We start from the raw sequence: 17,259 nt of genomic DNA on the forward strand, positions 1-17,259 counted from the left end.
GAGTCGACCCACACCACCTACTGACGTGCAAGGGTGTTGCTCGAAGAAAAAAATCTGCGGATCGAGTCTGACGCCTGGGGGAAAATTCTAAGGTAAGGAATCTGCAACTAGAAGTCTCTATCAGATACATTGTTTAAAAAGCTCACTACATTTTGGGACAAGCGGGCAAGAAAAACTGGAAATTTACAGTTGAAAAAATATTAAGTTAATGCATTTGCTAAATTAAAAAAAATATATAGTGTGAGAGATATGTCCTGGCAATACCAAATGCGCAAATTATTCTCTGCTGCTTATGAATACCAGAGAGAATTCAAAAATGTAGGACTGGTTGAAAGCTGCAGCATAGGGGTCATGAAGTTAGCTAGGTAGGAAAGACGGGAGCTTACCAAAAAAGAAGAAGCTGGACTTACGTTCAATCAAACCTTCCGGTGAAAACTCTCACATGAGGCTTCAAAACCAAAGCCGACAAACACAAGAACATTTTCGAATACTTATTGTTGGAAAACTATTGGTGATGCAGGACTGATTTTTTTTGTTCTGTACCTAGAACACCCCTTTAAGAAAAATATGGCTTAAAGCATGACATCTTGTAGTGGATAATCTCTTTGGGTAAAGCTAAATGGATATTGTGCAAAAAGTCTGCAAGCATTGTCAGATCACAAATGTGGTAAACAGACCTAATTTCTCAGCCCGACACAAAGGCACTCCAGCATTGGAATCCTTAACATTCTTTCTTCGAATCCCCTTAGTCAGAATGTTACAGTCCTTTTACATTCACTCATATTAACATGAATAATGGATACTGATTTCCTCATTTGCAGAAAAGACATGCAACTAAGCTTGTAAATCTTTTCTGAGACCCTTCTCCACATATCTGGGGCTACTTAAAACAGGTGGTTATTACAGATCCACATTGGGAAAACAAAAGTCTTTAGTATAAGAACATCCACATTCCACATTCCACCTACCCTCTTCTCATCACACAACCTGACTACCTTTTCATGGAGACTAACCCTAAATGAACCCATGACTGGAAACGCTGAGCTAGAAATGATACCCTTGCAGTCACCTCATATTTAAAACATCAGCATAGCAACAACATTTCATACAAAATAAAGTTGTTTCATGCCTTATTCAACATACAATTATTTTTAAGACAATAAATTTGACAGCTCCGTTCAGTGTTTAATCATTGGAACAGCAACAATTCATAAAATCTTTCCCTCACCCACCCACAGAGCCGAACACTAGAATTGATGTGAAGTGACGGAATGAAGCTGCCATTTTCCCGATTCTACACGGTTACAAAATGCGTTTTGTCCTTAAGGGGATTTCCCTTCCTGTTCAAGCATAATTATGTGCACTTAGCGTTGTCATTCTGCATATTAGGGTCTTCAGGGATAGAACCTGATTAATAAAGATGATTGAAACTGGAAATCGGTTAAGTCACAGCAGCCTTTCATTTCCATTCAGGTCACTTGATCAGAAAGCCAGCAGAAGTACCTCCTGCTACTGCTTTAGTTTGTGCATAGGAAGTCCTCAGCAGGCCTAAGCTCATTTCAAGTTCAGCTGAGCACAACCACTATGCACCATTCGTCCTCTGTAAGGGGCTAGCAGAATTTAACAACCAATGTTGTGGCTTAAATTACAGTATGACCAAAAGTTTTTTCCACCAAAACAAAGCACAAAATGCTTCTTTGCAACATGTGTTTAGCACCATCACTCTAGTCAGCTGACTGGGGGCTGCTTACATCCTGTTCAACTGGTCCTAATTCTTTCTTTTCAGAACAGTTTCCCCAAAGATTTGGAGTTTGTATTCTCCCTTCAAGAGTAGAGTTTGGATTATCCAAATTTGTAGCCTACGAGGTTGACAGTCTCTCTTCAGGAGTAACGTTTTGATCCATTGGTGTTGATGCCCTAGACTTATCAGGATCTTGACCTAGAAGAGTCGAGGGCCTAGATGTAGAATGTGGGTACTCATTGGCTGATGTGGATGACCTAGGTTCAGCTGAGCACAAACATTATGCACCATTCGTCCTCTGTAAGGGGCTAGCAGAACTTAACAACCAATGTTGGTGGCTTGAATTAAAGTATGACCAATATTTTTTTCCACCAAAACAAAGCACAAAATGCTTCTTTACAACATGTGTTTAGCACCATCACTTTAGTCAGCTGGCTGGGGACTGCTTACATCCTGTTCAACTGGTCCTAATTCTTTCTTTTCAGAACAGATTCCCCGAAGATTTGGAGTTCGTATTCTCCCTTCCAGAGAAGAGTTTGGATTATCAAAATTTGCAGCCGAGGTTGACAGTCTCTCTTCGGGAGTAAAGTTTTGATCCATTGGTGTTGGTGGCCTAGACTTATCAGGATCTTGACCTAGAGGAGTCGAGGGCCTAGATGTAGAACGTCGGCACTCATTGGCTGATGTGGATGACCTAGGTTTAAGAATACGGTATTGGCTTATAGGGGTGGATGGGTGGGATTTAAAGACTGCATTCTGGCCTACCGGTGTGGATGGCCTTGATTTAGAAGCAGCATTCTGGCATATCCGTCCAGGTGGTCTCCCTTTTGGAGCAGGATTGTTGCTCACTGGAATATATTCTCCATTTACAGGGTAAGAGTTCTCACCAGTTTGTGTAAGTGCTTTGTCTTTAGAAGTTAAGCTCTGTTCAACGGGTGTAGCCTTGCTCACTAAACAAGCAGGATCCAAGCCTGATGCAGTTATGTCTTGGTGCACAGTGTTCTTTAAGATAAGCAACTGAGTTTTCTCTTTCGAACTGGGACACTGACTAGTGAGTGTTGAAGTTTTGTCAAGTGGGCAGTTCACATCCATAGATTTCCCTTTAAGCCCACGATTCTGACCCAGAGCCAGAAGAAGGTTTTGAGAAGGCTTTGCCTGCTGAATGGAAGATGACATTTCTGCTGCTGGTAATTCATTAGGCCTTGGAGGTAATGCTCCTTTCCGTGTCAATGTGGAGGCTTTCACAGTAGTTGGTGGTTTTCTTTCTTCTGGGACAGATTGATTACTTTTACCTTTCATTGCTTTCTCAGCAGAACCTTTGGAAACATCAAGGAGGGCTGGTGGAATATACTCGCGGATTTCTCCAGGTTCTAATGGGTATGGCCCACAGGGATCATGGTCTGTGCAGGAAAGTCGCCCATCCAACTTTGAAATAAATAGCATGCCTTCCCTGTGATGTTTGCAGAAAGAGCTGGGGCACATCTCACAAAATGAAGCAGCTTCCTTGCCACAAGAATCACACTGATGCCAGGGGCACTCCCATTTGCCTGTAGAGGGCAGAGAAAATTACAGGATAAAAGTTAGTCAGGTCTATATACAAACATGTCAGCCATCTGACCTTTAAAATGAAAGCCCAACTGTCATTCCAGAACCCATAGCTTGGAAAACTAACATATTTCAAAACAAACAGCATTCCTTGAGATTTGATCAGTCCAGAAACAAATTCAAGATTTACATCACTGCTCATAAATTGAAATAATGACAGAAGACAAGCAAAGGCTATAAAGAACAAGTTATTTACCTTCTGTAACGCCTTATCTGGTAGACTCTATCTAGCCTGCAGATTTCTTACCTTAGAATTCCCCAGCGTCAGCTTGGAATCTGGAACTTTTGCTGAGCAATACTCCTACGCATGCAGTCTGGTGGCGCCATTCCAATTTGCGTGGCGTTGGAGCCGCTCGTCGCATATAAAGGCACACATACATCAGTTCCTTTTCCACTAATTTCCACGCCAGAAGCACAGACCCATGGAAAGAACCACCAATTTGTCTATGCATAAACTAGGGCCCTGAAAGGGACAATCCCTGACCCTATTAGACTTGTCCGCAGAGCTGGGATGCATGGGTGAGTGAAAGGAATCTGCAGCTGGACACAACCTCTACCACATAATGTGTTCCCGAAGTTAAGTAACTTGTTCATCTGATAGAGACTTCTAGCTGCAGATTCCATACCTTGGAATAGATACCCAAGTCAAACCCTCCAGGTGGTGGGCTGCGGAAATATTTCTTTACACTAAAAAGTCCTGCAGGACCAAATGGGCAAAGTGTCCATCCCTACGGACCTGATTGTCCAGGCAATGTCTTGTAAAAGTGTGCAATGAAGCCCACATTGCTGCCTGACAGATATCCATGATTGGAACACCCTGTGCTAGCACAGTAGTAGGAGCCTTGCCACTGGTAGAATGAGCCCTCAAGCCCTAAGGATGCTGGTTCTTGGCCAGTCCTAGCAGAGCATAATGCAGAGAACGACCCAGCCCGAAATACTTTCTTTCTGCAGTGCTCGACCCTTCTTTGCTCCCACGTACCCGACAGAGTTGGTCATCCACCCGGAACTCTTTTGTGCGGTCAAGGTAGAACAACAATGCTCTTTCTGGGTCCAGTCGGTGGAGTTGCTCCTCTTCTTTAGAGGGATACACTGGAGCAAAGAAGGTGGGCAGGATATTCTGAACCAGGGACTCCACCTTGGGGAGGAAAGAGGCACGAGTTCTGAGTACCACCTTGTCTGAAAACATGGTGAGAAACGGCGGCTTGGATGAAAGAGCCTGCATCTCACTCACCCTCCTGGCAAATGTTATTGCAACTAAAAAGGCCGTTTTGATGCTGAGCATTTGGAGGGGACAGTTGTGCAGTGGCTCAAAAGGAGCACACATGAGATAAGTGAGGACCAGATTCAAGTCCCACTGAGGCATGACAGTGCGTAGGAGGATACATATGAACATGTCGTTTAAGAAATCTATTTACAATTGGGGGTATAAATAATGAAGGCTGGTCAGGTAGCTGATGGAACGCTGGTAAGGCGGAAAGATAGCCTTTGAGAGTGCCCAAGGCAGAACCCTGCTGGGCAAGGGATAAGATAAAGAGAAGGATCTCAGAAAGAGAAGCAGAAAGAGGATCAATACATTTTTCTGTACAATAATAAACAATGCATTTCCAATAGCAGGCATATACCATTTTAGTTGAGGGACACCTGGCTACCAGAATAACTTTATAGACTTCGGGAGGAAGGTCAAAAGCAGTCAACTGTCGCTGCTCAATCTCCAAGCATGAAGGCGCAGAGTTGACAGGTTTGGGTGCAGAACCTTACTGTAGGAGGCTGGCCTGGTTTGTAGTGGGTACCTAACGTACTTACACCTTATACCAGGTCCATTTATCCCTTATAAGGGAAATGTAGACATTGTCTATATGCCAGGCTCTCTAGAGATAATGTGGATGGGCAGCCAAGGCCAAACTAGGAAACATGCAAAGCTCATTCAATACCACTGTAGTTACACAATACTCACACAGATGAAAGAAAATACTCAGTGTTACAAAAACAAAGGTACCTTATTTTGGCGACACAAATGCCAAAAATACCATAGAGATTTTACTCCCTTAGGAGGTAAGTAACACACAAATGATATACACTAGTATGCAAAAATAGCTGTAAAAACAGTTAGAAAACAGTGCAATTAGTGAAAATCTAAATAGTTAGAAATGGGCCTATGAGAAACACAGACCATATACTAAAACAGTGGAACTCGAAAGTCTGTTTCCCACCTAGCCAAGTGTAGTGTGTAGAGGGGCGCCGGTAGTATTAGAAAACACCAAAGGTAAGTAATAAAACTAACCCCAGAAGCCAGGAAAGCAGGAGTAAATCACATTAACTTTCCTAGAACACATAAGAACACGTGAAAGACGATTATGCAAGAACCAGAAGAGACAGACACCAACAATGGATTCCTGGACCTGTGGAAGAAGGGGACCAAGTCCAAGAAGCACTGAAGAGTCCAAGAGCCCCTTCTAACCCGGATGAAGGTGCAAAAGAAGAATCGCCGGTGAAGAACAGTCAATAATGCACCCAAGAAGACAGATGTGGGTTCCTGGTTGGTGCAGAAGATGTCCCATGCCAGACGGATGATTGCAGTCTAGTTTGCGTCTCTGGATTCTGCCAACAAGCCTTGACACACGCAAAAGCTTGTGGTTAGTGGAAAGGCGTTGCCCCGGACCAGGAGGGATGTGGTGGACTCTACCCAGAAGGAGGAGTCAGAGGGGGGGTCTCAGCAACTCAGTGAGCCCTTAGAAGACCAGGCAGCGTGCACAGGAATCCCACTGAACGGGGACAAAGAAGGTGCAAAAGGAGGGCCACGCAGCACTATACAAAGGGATCCCAAGCTTTCGGAGAACCACTCAGGAAGCTGTGCGTTGCAGGAAGCTGGGGGGCGGGGCTGCAATGTGCACGAAGAACTCCGTTAAAAGATGCCAACAAGCCTTGGCAACTGCAAAACACAAGGTGCATGGGGGGTACTGTCTTGAGTGGGGAGGCAAGTTCTTACCTCTATCAAAGATGGACAGTAGGACGTCAGGACCGTTGGGACCACTTCAGTTCACCACCTGTGATGCTGGATCCACGCACTTGATCAGGAGAGGGGACCCACGCCACCAATTGTCGCTGCAGAGGGGTGCCTCCTGAAGCAGGGGAGTGACTCCTTCACTCCAAGGGAAATTCCTTCGTTCTTCTGGTGCAAGCTGAAGGCAGGCTGTCCTCGGAGGATGCACGACCTGGAAACAGTTGCAGTTACTGGCAGGAGCTGAATGAAAATGTCACTTACCCAGTGTACATCTGTTCGTGGCATCAGTCGCAGTAGATTCGCATGTTCTGCAATAGCTCGCCATCTGGTGTTGGGCCGGAGTGTTACAAGTTGTTTTTCTTCGAAGAAGTCTTTCGAGTCACGGGACCGAGTGACTCCTCCTTTTGTCTCCATTGCGCATGGGCGTCGACTCCATCCTCGATTGTTTTTCCCCGCAGAGGGTGAGGTAGGAGTTGAATTGTAGTAATAGTGCCCATGCAATGGAGTGACTAAGTATGCACTTATTTAAGGTTGAGATGATACATATATAAATAATTGAAGGTAACTTCCAAACTGCTACAGGCTCCCGGGGAGGCGGGTGGGCACATGCGAATCTACTGCGACTGATGCCACGAACAGATGTACACTGGGTAAGTGACATTTTCAGTTCGATGGCATCTGTCGCTGTAGATACGCATGTTCTGCAATAGACTAGTAAGCAGTTATTTCCCCAAAAGCGGTGGATCAGCCTGTAGGAGTGGAAGTAGTCTGAAATAATGTCCTTAATACAGCTTGACCTACTGTGGCTTGTTGTGCGGATAACACGTCTACACAGTAGTGCTTGGTGAATGTGTGAGGCGTAGACCATGTGGCTGCCTTACATATTTCTTGCATTGGGATGTTTCCTAGAAAGGCCATGGTAGCACCTTTTTTTCTGGTTGAGTGTGCCCTTGGTGTAATGGGCAGCTGTCGTTTAGCTTTAAGGTAGCAGATTTGGATGCATTTAACTATCCATCTGGCTATACCTTGTTTTGAAATTGGGTTTCTTGCATGAGGTTTTTGAAATGCAATAAAGAGTTGTTTAGTCTTTCTGATGTTCTTTGTTCTGTCAATGTAATACATTAATGCTCTTTTGACATCTAATGTATGTAGTGCCCTTTCAGCTACGGTATCTGGCTGTGGAAAGAACACCGGAAGTTCCACTGTTTGATTTAGATGGAACGGTGAAATAACCTTTGGCAAAAATTTAGGATTGGTCCTTAGGACGACTTTATTTTTGTGTAGTTGTATAAAAGGTTCCTGTATAGTAAACGCCTGAATCTCGCTTACTCTTCTCAGGGAAGTAATGGCGATGAGAAATGCCACCTTCCAGGTTAGGAACTGTATGTCGCAGGAGTGCATGGGTTCAAAAGGTGGACCCATAAGTCTAGTTAGGACAACATTTAGGTTCCATGAAGGAACAGGTAGTGTTCTTGGTGGTATAATTCTCCTAAGGCCCTCCATGAATGCTTTAATGACTGGTATTTTATATAGGGAAGTTGAATAGGTAGTCTGCAGGTATGCAGATATTGCTGCAAGGTGAATCTTAATGGAAGAGAAAGCTAGGTTAGATTTTTGTAAGTGAAGCAAGTAACCCACTACATGTTCTGGAGTTGTGTGTAATGGTTGTATTTGATTAATATGGCAGTAGCAAACAAACCTCTTCCATTTACTTGCATAGCAGTGCCTGGTGGATGGCCTTCTTGCTTGTTTTATGATTTCCATACATTCTTGGGTAAGTTGTAAGTGCCCGAATTCTAGGATTTCAGGAGCCAGATTGCTAGATTCAGCGATGCTGGATCTGGGTGTCTGATCTTTTGGTTGTGCTGTGTCAACAGATCTGGCCTGTTGGGCAATTTGATGCAGGGTACCACTGATAGGTCTAGCAGCGTTGTGTACCAGGGTTGCCTTGCCCAAGTTGGTGCTATTAATATGAGTTTGAGTTTGCTTTGACTGAGTTTGTTTACCAGGTAAGGAAGGAGAGGGAGAGGAGGAAAAGCGTAAGCAAATATCCCTGACCAGTTCATCCATAGGGCATTGCCTTGGGATTGTTTGTGTGGGTATCTGGATGCGAAGTTTTGGCATTTTGCGTTCTCCCTTGTCGCAAACAAGTCTATCTGAGGTGTTCCCCAGAGTTTGAAATAAGTGTTCAGTATTTGGGGGTGAATTTCCCATTCGTGGACCTGTTGGTGATCTCGAGAGAGATTGTCTGCGAGTTGATTTTGTATCCCTGGTATAAACTGTGCAATTAGGCGAATTTGGTTGTGAATTGCCCAATGCCAAATTTTTTGTGCGAACATGCTTAACTGCGTGGAGTGCGTCCCTCCCTGCTTGTTTAGATAATACATTGTTGTCATGTTGTCTGTTTTGACGAGAATGTATTTGTGAACTATTATTGGTTGGAAAGCTTTTAGTGCTTGAAAAACTGCAAGAAGTTCTAGGTGATTGATATGCAGTTTTGTTTGATGTACGTTCCATTGTCCTTGTATGCTGTGTTGATCGAGGTGTGCTCCCCACCCTGTCATGGAAGCATCTGTTGTTATTACGTATTGTGGCACTGGGTCTTGAAAAGGCCGCCCCTTGTTTAAATTTATGTTGTTCCACCACAGAAGCGAGAGGTAAGTTTGGCGGTCTATTAACACCAGATCTAGAAGGTGACCCTGTGCTTGAGACCACTGTGATGCTAGGCATTGTTGTAAGGGCCTCATGTGCAGTCTTGCGTTTGGGACAATGGCTATGCATGATGACATCATGCCTAGGAGTTGTAATACCATCTTTGCTTGTATCTTTTGTGTTGGATACATGCGTTGTATGATGGTGTTGAAATTTTGAATTCTTTGTGGACTTGGAGTGGCTACTCCCTTTGATGTGTCTATTATGGCTCCCAGGTATTGTTGTACCTTGCGTGGCCGAATCTTGGATTTTGTGAAATTGACGGTGAACCCTAGTTTGAAGAGGGTTTGTATGATATGATTTGTGTGATTTGAGCACTCTATTAACGAATGGGCCTTGATTAGCCAGTCGTCTAGATATGGGAACACATGTATTTGCTGCCTTCTGATGTGTGCAGCGACTACCGCTAGACATTTGGTAAAGACTCTTGGTGCGGTTGTTAATCCGAAAGGCAGTACCTTGAATTGGTAATGTATTCCTTTGAATACAAACCTTAGGTATTTCCTGTGCGATGGGTGAATTGGTATATGGAAATAAGCATCCTTGAGGTCTAAAGTTGCCATGTAGTCGTGCAGCTTTAGCAATGGCAATACTTCTTGTAGTGTGACCATGTGGAAGTGGTCTGATTTGATGAAAGTGTTGACTACTCTGAGGTCTAGGATTGGTCTCAGTGTTTTGTCCTTCTTTGGTATCAGAAAGTACAGTGAGTAAACTCCTGTGTTTATTTGTGTGTTTGGCACTAATTCGATTGCATTCTTTTGCAATAGTGCCTGCACTTCTATCTCTAGGAGATTGGAATGGTGTGTTGTTAAATTTTGTGCTTTTGGTGGTATGTTTGGAGGGAACTGTAGAAATTCTATGCAGTAACCATGTTGGATAATTGCTAGAACCCAAGTGTCTGTAGTGATTTTCTCCCATGCTCTGTAATAATGACCTATTCGTCCCCCCACTGGTGTTGTGTGGAGGGGGTGAGTGACATGTGAGTCACTGTTTAGTAGTAGGGGTTTTGGGGCTTTGGAATCTTCCTCTATTTCTAGGGAATTGCCCTCCTCTATATTGTCCCCGAAAACCTCCTCTATACTGTCCTTGGTAACTGGACGGTGTGGCTTGTGAGGTGCTGGCTTGTGTGCTTTGACCCCGAAACCCCCCTCGAAAGGGCGGTTTACGGAATGAGCTGTAATTCCCTCTGCTCTGCGGGGAGTAGAGTGCGCCCATGGCTTTGGCAGTGTCCGTATCTTTTTTGAGTTTCTCAATCGCTGTGTCCACTTCTGGACCGAACAGTTCTTTTTCATTAAAAGGCATATTGAGAACTGCTTGTTGAATCTCTGGTTTAAATCCAGACGTTCGGAGCCATGCATGCCTTCTGATAGTTACAGATGTATTAATTGTCCGTGCAGCTGTATCTGCAGCGTCCATGGAGGAGCGGATCTGGTTGTTGGAGATGGCCTGTCCCTCCTCAACCACTTGTTTTGCCCTATTTTGGAAGTCTTTGGGCAGATGTTCAATGAGATGTTGCATCTCGTCCCAGTGGGCTCTGTCATAGCGCGCAAGTAGTGCCTGGGAGTTCGCGATGCGCCACTGGTTTGCAGCTTGTGCTGCGACTCTTTTACCAGCTGCATCAAACTTGCGGCTTTCTTTATCTGGGGGTGGTGCATCTCCAGATGTGTGAGAGTTGGCCCTTTTCCTAGCTGCTCCTACAACAACAGAGTCTGGTGGCAGCTGTGTTGTGATGAAAGCCGGGTCTGTAGGAGGCGGCTTATACTTTTTTTCCACCCTTGGTGTGATTGCCCTACTTTTGACCGGGTCCTTAAATATGTCTTTTGCGTGCCGGAGCATACCAGGGAGCATAGGCAGGCTTTGGTAGGAGCTGTGGGTGGAGGAGAGTGTGTTGAACAGGAAATCATCCTCGACCTGTTCTGAGTGGAGGCTTACGTTGTGAAATTGTGCTGCTCTAGCCACCACCTGAGAGTACGCGGTGCTGTCTTCTGGTGGAGATGGTTTTGTAGGGTATGCCTCTGGGCTGTTATCTGACACTGGGGCGTCGTATAGGTCCCATGCGTCCTGGTCTTGGTCACCCTGGCTCATGGTGGTGTGAGCTGGGGAGTGTGATGGCGTTTGTGCTGGTGAAACGTTAATCACGGGCGGAGGAGAGGGTGGTGGTGTAACTCTTTTCACCACTTTTGGTTGTGGTGCTTGTTCCGTCTGGAACTCCAACCTTCTCTTTCTCCTAATGGGGGGAAGGGTGCTTATTTTTCCTGTCCCCTGCTGAATGAAGATACGCTTTTGCGTATGGTCCGCATCCGTTGCTTGTAGCTCTTCCTCAAACCTATGCTTCTGCATTTGGGAGGTTAGCGAGTGCTCTTCTGTATAAGAGCCTGAAGCTGGGTCGCTTGCAGTTTGTTTCGGCGTCGAAACTGTGTCTGCGTGTTTTTTCGGCTCCGAGGTGACTTTTTTCCTTTTCGGGGCCGAAACCTCTCGGCGTCGATCTGTTTCGGTGCCGCTGTCTCGGCGTCGATCCGTGTCCACACCGGCATCTCGGTGTCGAGGCTTGTCTCCAGCACTTTCTCGGTCCCGAGAAGGCTGCGTGCCGGTGTCTCGACCGGAGTCGGACGATCTCGGCACTGTTTTGGCCTTTTTCGGTGCCGACGGTCGGTCACCGAATTTATGGGTGGAGCCATGGCCTGGTGGCAGTGGCGTCCCCTGGGCCTTGTAAATGTTTCTTTGTGTGGTTTTCGACGTCTTACTCACGGTTTGTGTATCGTCGAATCCTTCGGAGTCTGAGTCTTGGATCGAGAAGGTACCTTCCTCTTCCTGTTCCTCGAACTCCCGTCGGGCTGTCGGTGCGGACGCCATTTGAAGTCTTCTGGCTCGACGGTCTCGGAGTGTTTTTCTGGACCGGAACGCACGACAGGCCTCGCAGGTGTCTTCGCTGTGCTCAGGTGACAGGCACAGGTTGCAGACCAAGTGTTGGTCTGTGTAGGGGTATTTATTGTGGCATTTGGGGCAGAAACGGAACGGGGTCCGTTCCATCGGCGTTCTTCAGCACGCGGTCGGGCCGACCAGGCCCCGACGGAGGATCGCAAAATTACCCCGAAGGGCACCGGAGCTCTTCGATCTTCGATGCGGTGTTGAATGTAGGTATGCCGATCCCGAACGCAACAATACCGACGAAAATCTTCCGAAATTAACTATTTTTTCTGTTCCGAAACTCGGAGCGACAGGAACACGTCCGAACCCGATGGCGGAAAAAAAACAATCGAGGATGGAGTCGACGCCCATGCGCAATGGAGACAAAAGGAGGAGTCACTCGGTCCCGTGACTCGAAAGACTTCTTCGAAGAAAAACAACTTGTAACACTCCGGCCCAACACCAGATGGCGAGCTATTGCAGAACATGCGTATCTACAGCGACAGATGCCATCGAACGATACAATTTTGCAGAAGTCGTCTTTGCTTCTTAGTTGTAGTTTGTAGAGTTCCTGGAGGGTCCAGATGCAGTTTCTTCGGTAAGAAGGTGAACTAAAGGATGCAGAGGATTCCTTCTGGAGTCTTGGAATCCAAATCTGAAGGACCATCCAAGAGGGAGACCGTAAATAGCCCTGAAAGGGGGATTTGTCAGTAAAACAGGTAAGCACCTATCAGGGGAGGGCTCTGACATCACCTTCTGGCACTGGCCACTCAGATGCTTCCAGAGTGCCCTGCCAAATTGGAATCCAAGTTGGCAAAACCCAGGCACCCTCTGGAGGAGCTCTGAGCACCACCCCTGGGGAGGTGATGGACATGGGAGTGGTCACTCCCTTTGTCCAATTTCGCTCCAGAGCAGAGACTGGTGGTCCCTGAACCGCTGTAGACTGGATTATGCAAGGAGGGCACCATCTGTGCCCTTCAAAGCATTTCCAGAGGCTTGGGGAGGCTACCCCTCCCAAGCCTGAAACACCTATTTCCAAAGGAAGAGGGTGTAACACTCCTCTCCCAAAGGACATCCTTTGTTCTGCCTTCCTAGGCTTGGGCTGCTCAAGCAACAGGAAGGCAGAAACCTTTCTGAGAGGGGGCAGCAGGGGCTGCCTGGAAAACCTCAGAAGGCTGCAATGGCAATAATGGGGGTTCTCTAAGGAGCCCCCAGAGTGCATGGAATCATACAACCAATGCTCGCAAAAGCATTGGGGTACGATTCCAACATGTTTGATACCAAACATGCCTATGTTCGGAGTCACCATTATGTAGATGGACATAGGTAGTGACCTATGTCCAGTACAACAAAATGGCATCTGCGCACTCAAGTCTGGGAAAATGGTCCTGGAGGATGTGGGGGTACCTCTGCAAGTGCAGGGGTGCCCCCACACACAGGTACTCTGCCCTCAGGGCTAAAGGGCCTTCTATATGGTTGACTTATAAGTGACCTGGTGCATTGTAAATGGCAGTGAAAGGATGCATGCACCTTTTCACGCAGGCTGCAATCGCAGTCCTGAAGAAGCCTTTGCATGGGCTCCCTATGGGTGCCAAAAGAAATGCTGTAGCCCATAGGGATTCCCTGGAATCCCAATGCCCTGGGTATCTACGTCACCTATACTAGGGAATTATAAAGGGGCACCAGTATGCCGATTTTGGGTGAAATACTGGGTTACCAGTATGCAGTGACAAAATTTAGAGGAGAGAGAGCATAATCACTGGGGTCCTGGTTAGCAGAATCCCAGTGAACACCCACTGACATCAGGCAGAAAATGAGGGTAACCATGGCAAAAAGAGGGTACTTTCCTACACTTCCCTTGGTGCAGCGACAGAAGATCTTCCCAAAGAGGCAGCCTGATTAGAGGATCGCTGCAAGTTTGGGATAACAGACTCTCTGTGCCCAGTCCGGAGCCACCGCGATTACTTAGTCACTATCGTTCTTGATAACTCTGGGCAGAAGTGGTATGGGCAGAAAGGCGTACCGGAGGCCTGAACTCCACTCACGACGAAAAGCGCTGCAGAGCGATAGCCACCTTGGAGAATCCAACGTGCAATACTGCTGACATTGCACGTTCTCTGCAGAGGCGAACAGATCAATCCAAGGCTCTCCCCAATGCGGAGTCATTGTGCCACCACCGAAAGGAGCCACCACTTGTGATCGGTTAGGCAATGACGGCCGAGTTTGTTTGCCCTGGCGTTCAGAGAACCTGCCAGGTGTTGAACCACCAGGGTTATGCCCTGCTGTTCCAGCCATGTCCAGAGAAGCGGGCCTGTTGACAAAGGGTCCACTACCCCACACCGCCCTGCTCGCTGCAGTAACACATTGTGGTGGTGCTATACGTGAACACCTGCACCATCTTCTCTTTTAAAACAGGAAGAAATGCTTTCAATGTCAGTCGGGGGCACCCGGAGCTCAAAAAATTTGAGTCCGGGTTTCACCGGAGGCCTATGATCTCCACCTCTCCCGAAGGGCCGCCCCATCCCAGAAGTGACGCATCTGTCACTACTGTGAGATCTGGTTGGGGAAAGGAGAAGATTCTGCCTCTGACCCAATCGCAAATCACTAACCACCACTGCAGATCTTTTGCAGTGCCCTCCGAGATTGGAACGTGTCGGCGAGATTCCCCTGATGCTGTGCCCATTGGAACTTCAAGTCCCACTGCAGAGCTCTCATATGCCATCTGGCATATTTGACTGACAGGATGCAGAGGCCATGAGGCCCCAACAGCCTCACTGTCTGTCTCACCGAAATCCAGGATAGGGGCCGAAACATCGGTATCATAACCTGAATATCCTGGACTCACTACTCGGGAGGATAAGCCAGAAAACTGCACTGTATCCAGAACGGCTCCAATGAAAAGGAGCTTCTGAAAGGAGTCAGGTGTGACTTCAGCACGTTTATAGTGAACCCCAGCGAATGCAGGAGGTTCGCTGTAGTCTAAAGGTGGGTGACGACAGCCTGGGGCAAAGAAGCCTTCAACAGCTAGTCATCGAGGTAGGGTAAGACTGAAACCCCCAAAGTGCGCAGATGAGCTGCTACCACCTCCATCACTTTGGTGAACACCAGAGGGGAACTGGTGAGGCCGAAGAGGAGCACAGTTAACTGAAAATGCTTGTGGCCTATGTTGAACCGGAAGTAGCGCCTGTGGGCAGGAAGGATGGGGATATGAAAATACATATTCTGTAAGTCCACGCTACCATCCAGTCTTCTTGGTCTAGAGCGGGCAAGAACTGAGCAAGTGAGCATCTTGAAATTCTCCTTTTTGAGGAAGAGATTGACGTCCCGCAAATCTAGAATAGGGCGAAGACCGTAGTTCTTTTTGGGAATCAAAAAGTAGCGGGAAAAACAACCACTGCCTACTTCTGATATCGGGATCCTTTCTATGGCTCCCTTGGCCAAGAGAGCTGTAGCGTCCTCATGGAGCAAGACTAAGTGATCCTCCATCAGCTGTTCTTTTAATGAAGGCATAGAGGGAGGAAAAGACTGTAAGTGGACAGAATGGCACTTCTGTATGATTTGCAAGACCCATTTGTCTGATGTTATGGGCTGCTAGTGAGGGAGATGAAACTGAATCCTTCCTCCAACTGGACACGTGTTGTCTTGCAGAATCACACTAGGATGACTTGGGCACCGTGGAGGAAGGGGGCTGGGTGGTGGACGACTTCTGGTCAGACCCTCTGGGTCTGAAGGTGTCACGACCTCGTCCCCGCACAGAATGCTGACCTGATGGCTGACGGTGACTGGTCTGTGGGAGGGGTGGTACCCTGCCCCTTCCGAAGCCTCAAAAGGGGTGAAAAACAGACTGTGAGTCTGCCTTCTCACCAAAAAGGTGGGACCCATCGGAGGGCATGTCCATAAGGTTTGCCTGGACAGCCACCGAAAAGCCAGATATCCAGCGTCAGACGTGGCGACAAAGGGCCACAGTTGACAAAATCACTCTACCCAGGTAGTCAGTTGTGTCCAAACCACATCTAATCATAAACTTGGCTGCATCTCTACCATCTTTGGCTGCTTGTACGAGTGTCCTGCACACCCTCTGGGACCTGAGGCAGCACCTGTGCCATCATATCCCATAAAGTATGGGAAAAACAGCCCAATAAGCATGAGCTGTTTACCGACCTCAATGCCAGGCTGGAGGAAGAAAACATCTTCCCAAGTTGGTCCAGCCTCTTGGATTCCCTATCTGGGGGAGCTGAAGGGAAGGCGCCATGAAAAGTGGAGGCTTGGACCACCAAGCTCTCTGTGGTGGGGTGTTGGGTGAAGAAGCTAAGATCATTTGGAGCTGGGGGATGATGACTACCAAATGTCCTATTTACAGGTTCACCTGTGGTGGGTGTGGACCACGTGAGGGCTTTGTTAAAGGGTAACATTGGTTCCAATGGGGTAACCTCCGGCTGAAGTACCTCTGTCAGGAGGTGTAGGAAGCTGGCTCTGAATATTTTATACCAAAATGAGGTACAGTGTGCACAGAGTCCAGGGGTTCCCCAGAGGCTTAACAGAGGCTAAGGTAGATAATACTAATGCTCTATTTTGGGGTAGTGTGGTCGAGAAGTTCGGCTTATCAGAGGGTAGTGCAAAGCATTTGTTGTACACACACAGACAATAGAAGAAGCACACACTCAATGACTTAACTCCAGACCAATGGGTTTTATATAGCAACAATATATTTTCTTAATTTATTTTTAGAACCACAAGATTCAAGTTGCAGGTAAGTATTTCAGTAGTTTCGAATTTCACACATGTATCAACAGTACTTTGTTGAAATTGATAAGTTATACAGTTTTTGAAATATTGGCAATAATCTGTTTTAAAACACAGTGTAATTTTCACAAACAGTTCTGGGGGGGGGGGGGGGGGGAGGAAGAAAAGTTAGATTGTTTTACAGGTAAGTACAACACTTACAGTTCCAGTCTCCAGGGATTAGGAATTCCACAGGTTCCCCAAACACCGACCACCAGCAACACGGGGCTGGCCGGGTGCAGAGGTCAAAGTTAACGTGGGCTCCAATAGGGGGGGGGAGAGGGGGTGGGTCTGGAGGCGGTCACTTGGTTTCAGATCTGCAGGCAGGCAAGTACCGGTGGCTTCAGAGGGTGACCTGGGGGGTTTAGAGGAGAAATGGGGGGGCCACAAGTAGACACCAAACATACACCCTCAGCAGCACTGGGGCAGCCGGGTGCAAGGTGCAAACAGGATGTCAGATCTTCCAATCGAGGGGATCCCAGGGGTCACTCAGAGGCTGCAGGCCAGGTCC

At 47.1% G+C, this 17,259-nt stretch overlaps 1 protein-coding gene across 3 annotated transcripts in view; it reads right to left on the bottom strand.

The window, feature by feature from the left end:
- Positions 1–1,164: 1,164 nt before the first annotated feature.
- LOC138304451 (histone-lysine N-methyltransferase, H3 lysine-36 specific-like) overlaps positions 1,165–17,259 on the bottom strand; it is an 833,106-nt gene continuing 817,011 nt past the window's right edge. For all 3 annotated transcript variants that reach the window (XM_069244519.1, XM_069244517.1, XM_069244518.1), the window contains one exon: positions 1,165–3,288. In XM_069244519.1, the coding sequence (XP_069100620.1) occupies positions 3,112–3,288 (177 nt within the window). In that variant the 3' untranslated portion in view covers positions 1,165–3,111. The remainder of the gene's footprint in view (positions 3,289–17,259) is intronic.

This window comes from Pleurodeles waltl, chromosome 7 (assembly GCF_031143425.1).
Source record: "Pleurodeles waltl isolate 20211129_DDA chromosome 7, aPleWal1.hap1.20221129, whole genome shotgun sequence".
NCBI lineage: Eukaryota > Metazoa > Chordata > Amphibia > Caudata > Salamandridae > Pleurodeles > Pleurodeles waltl.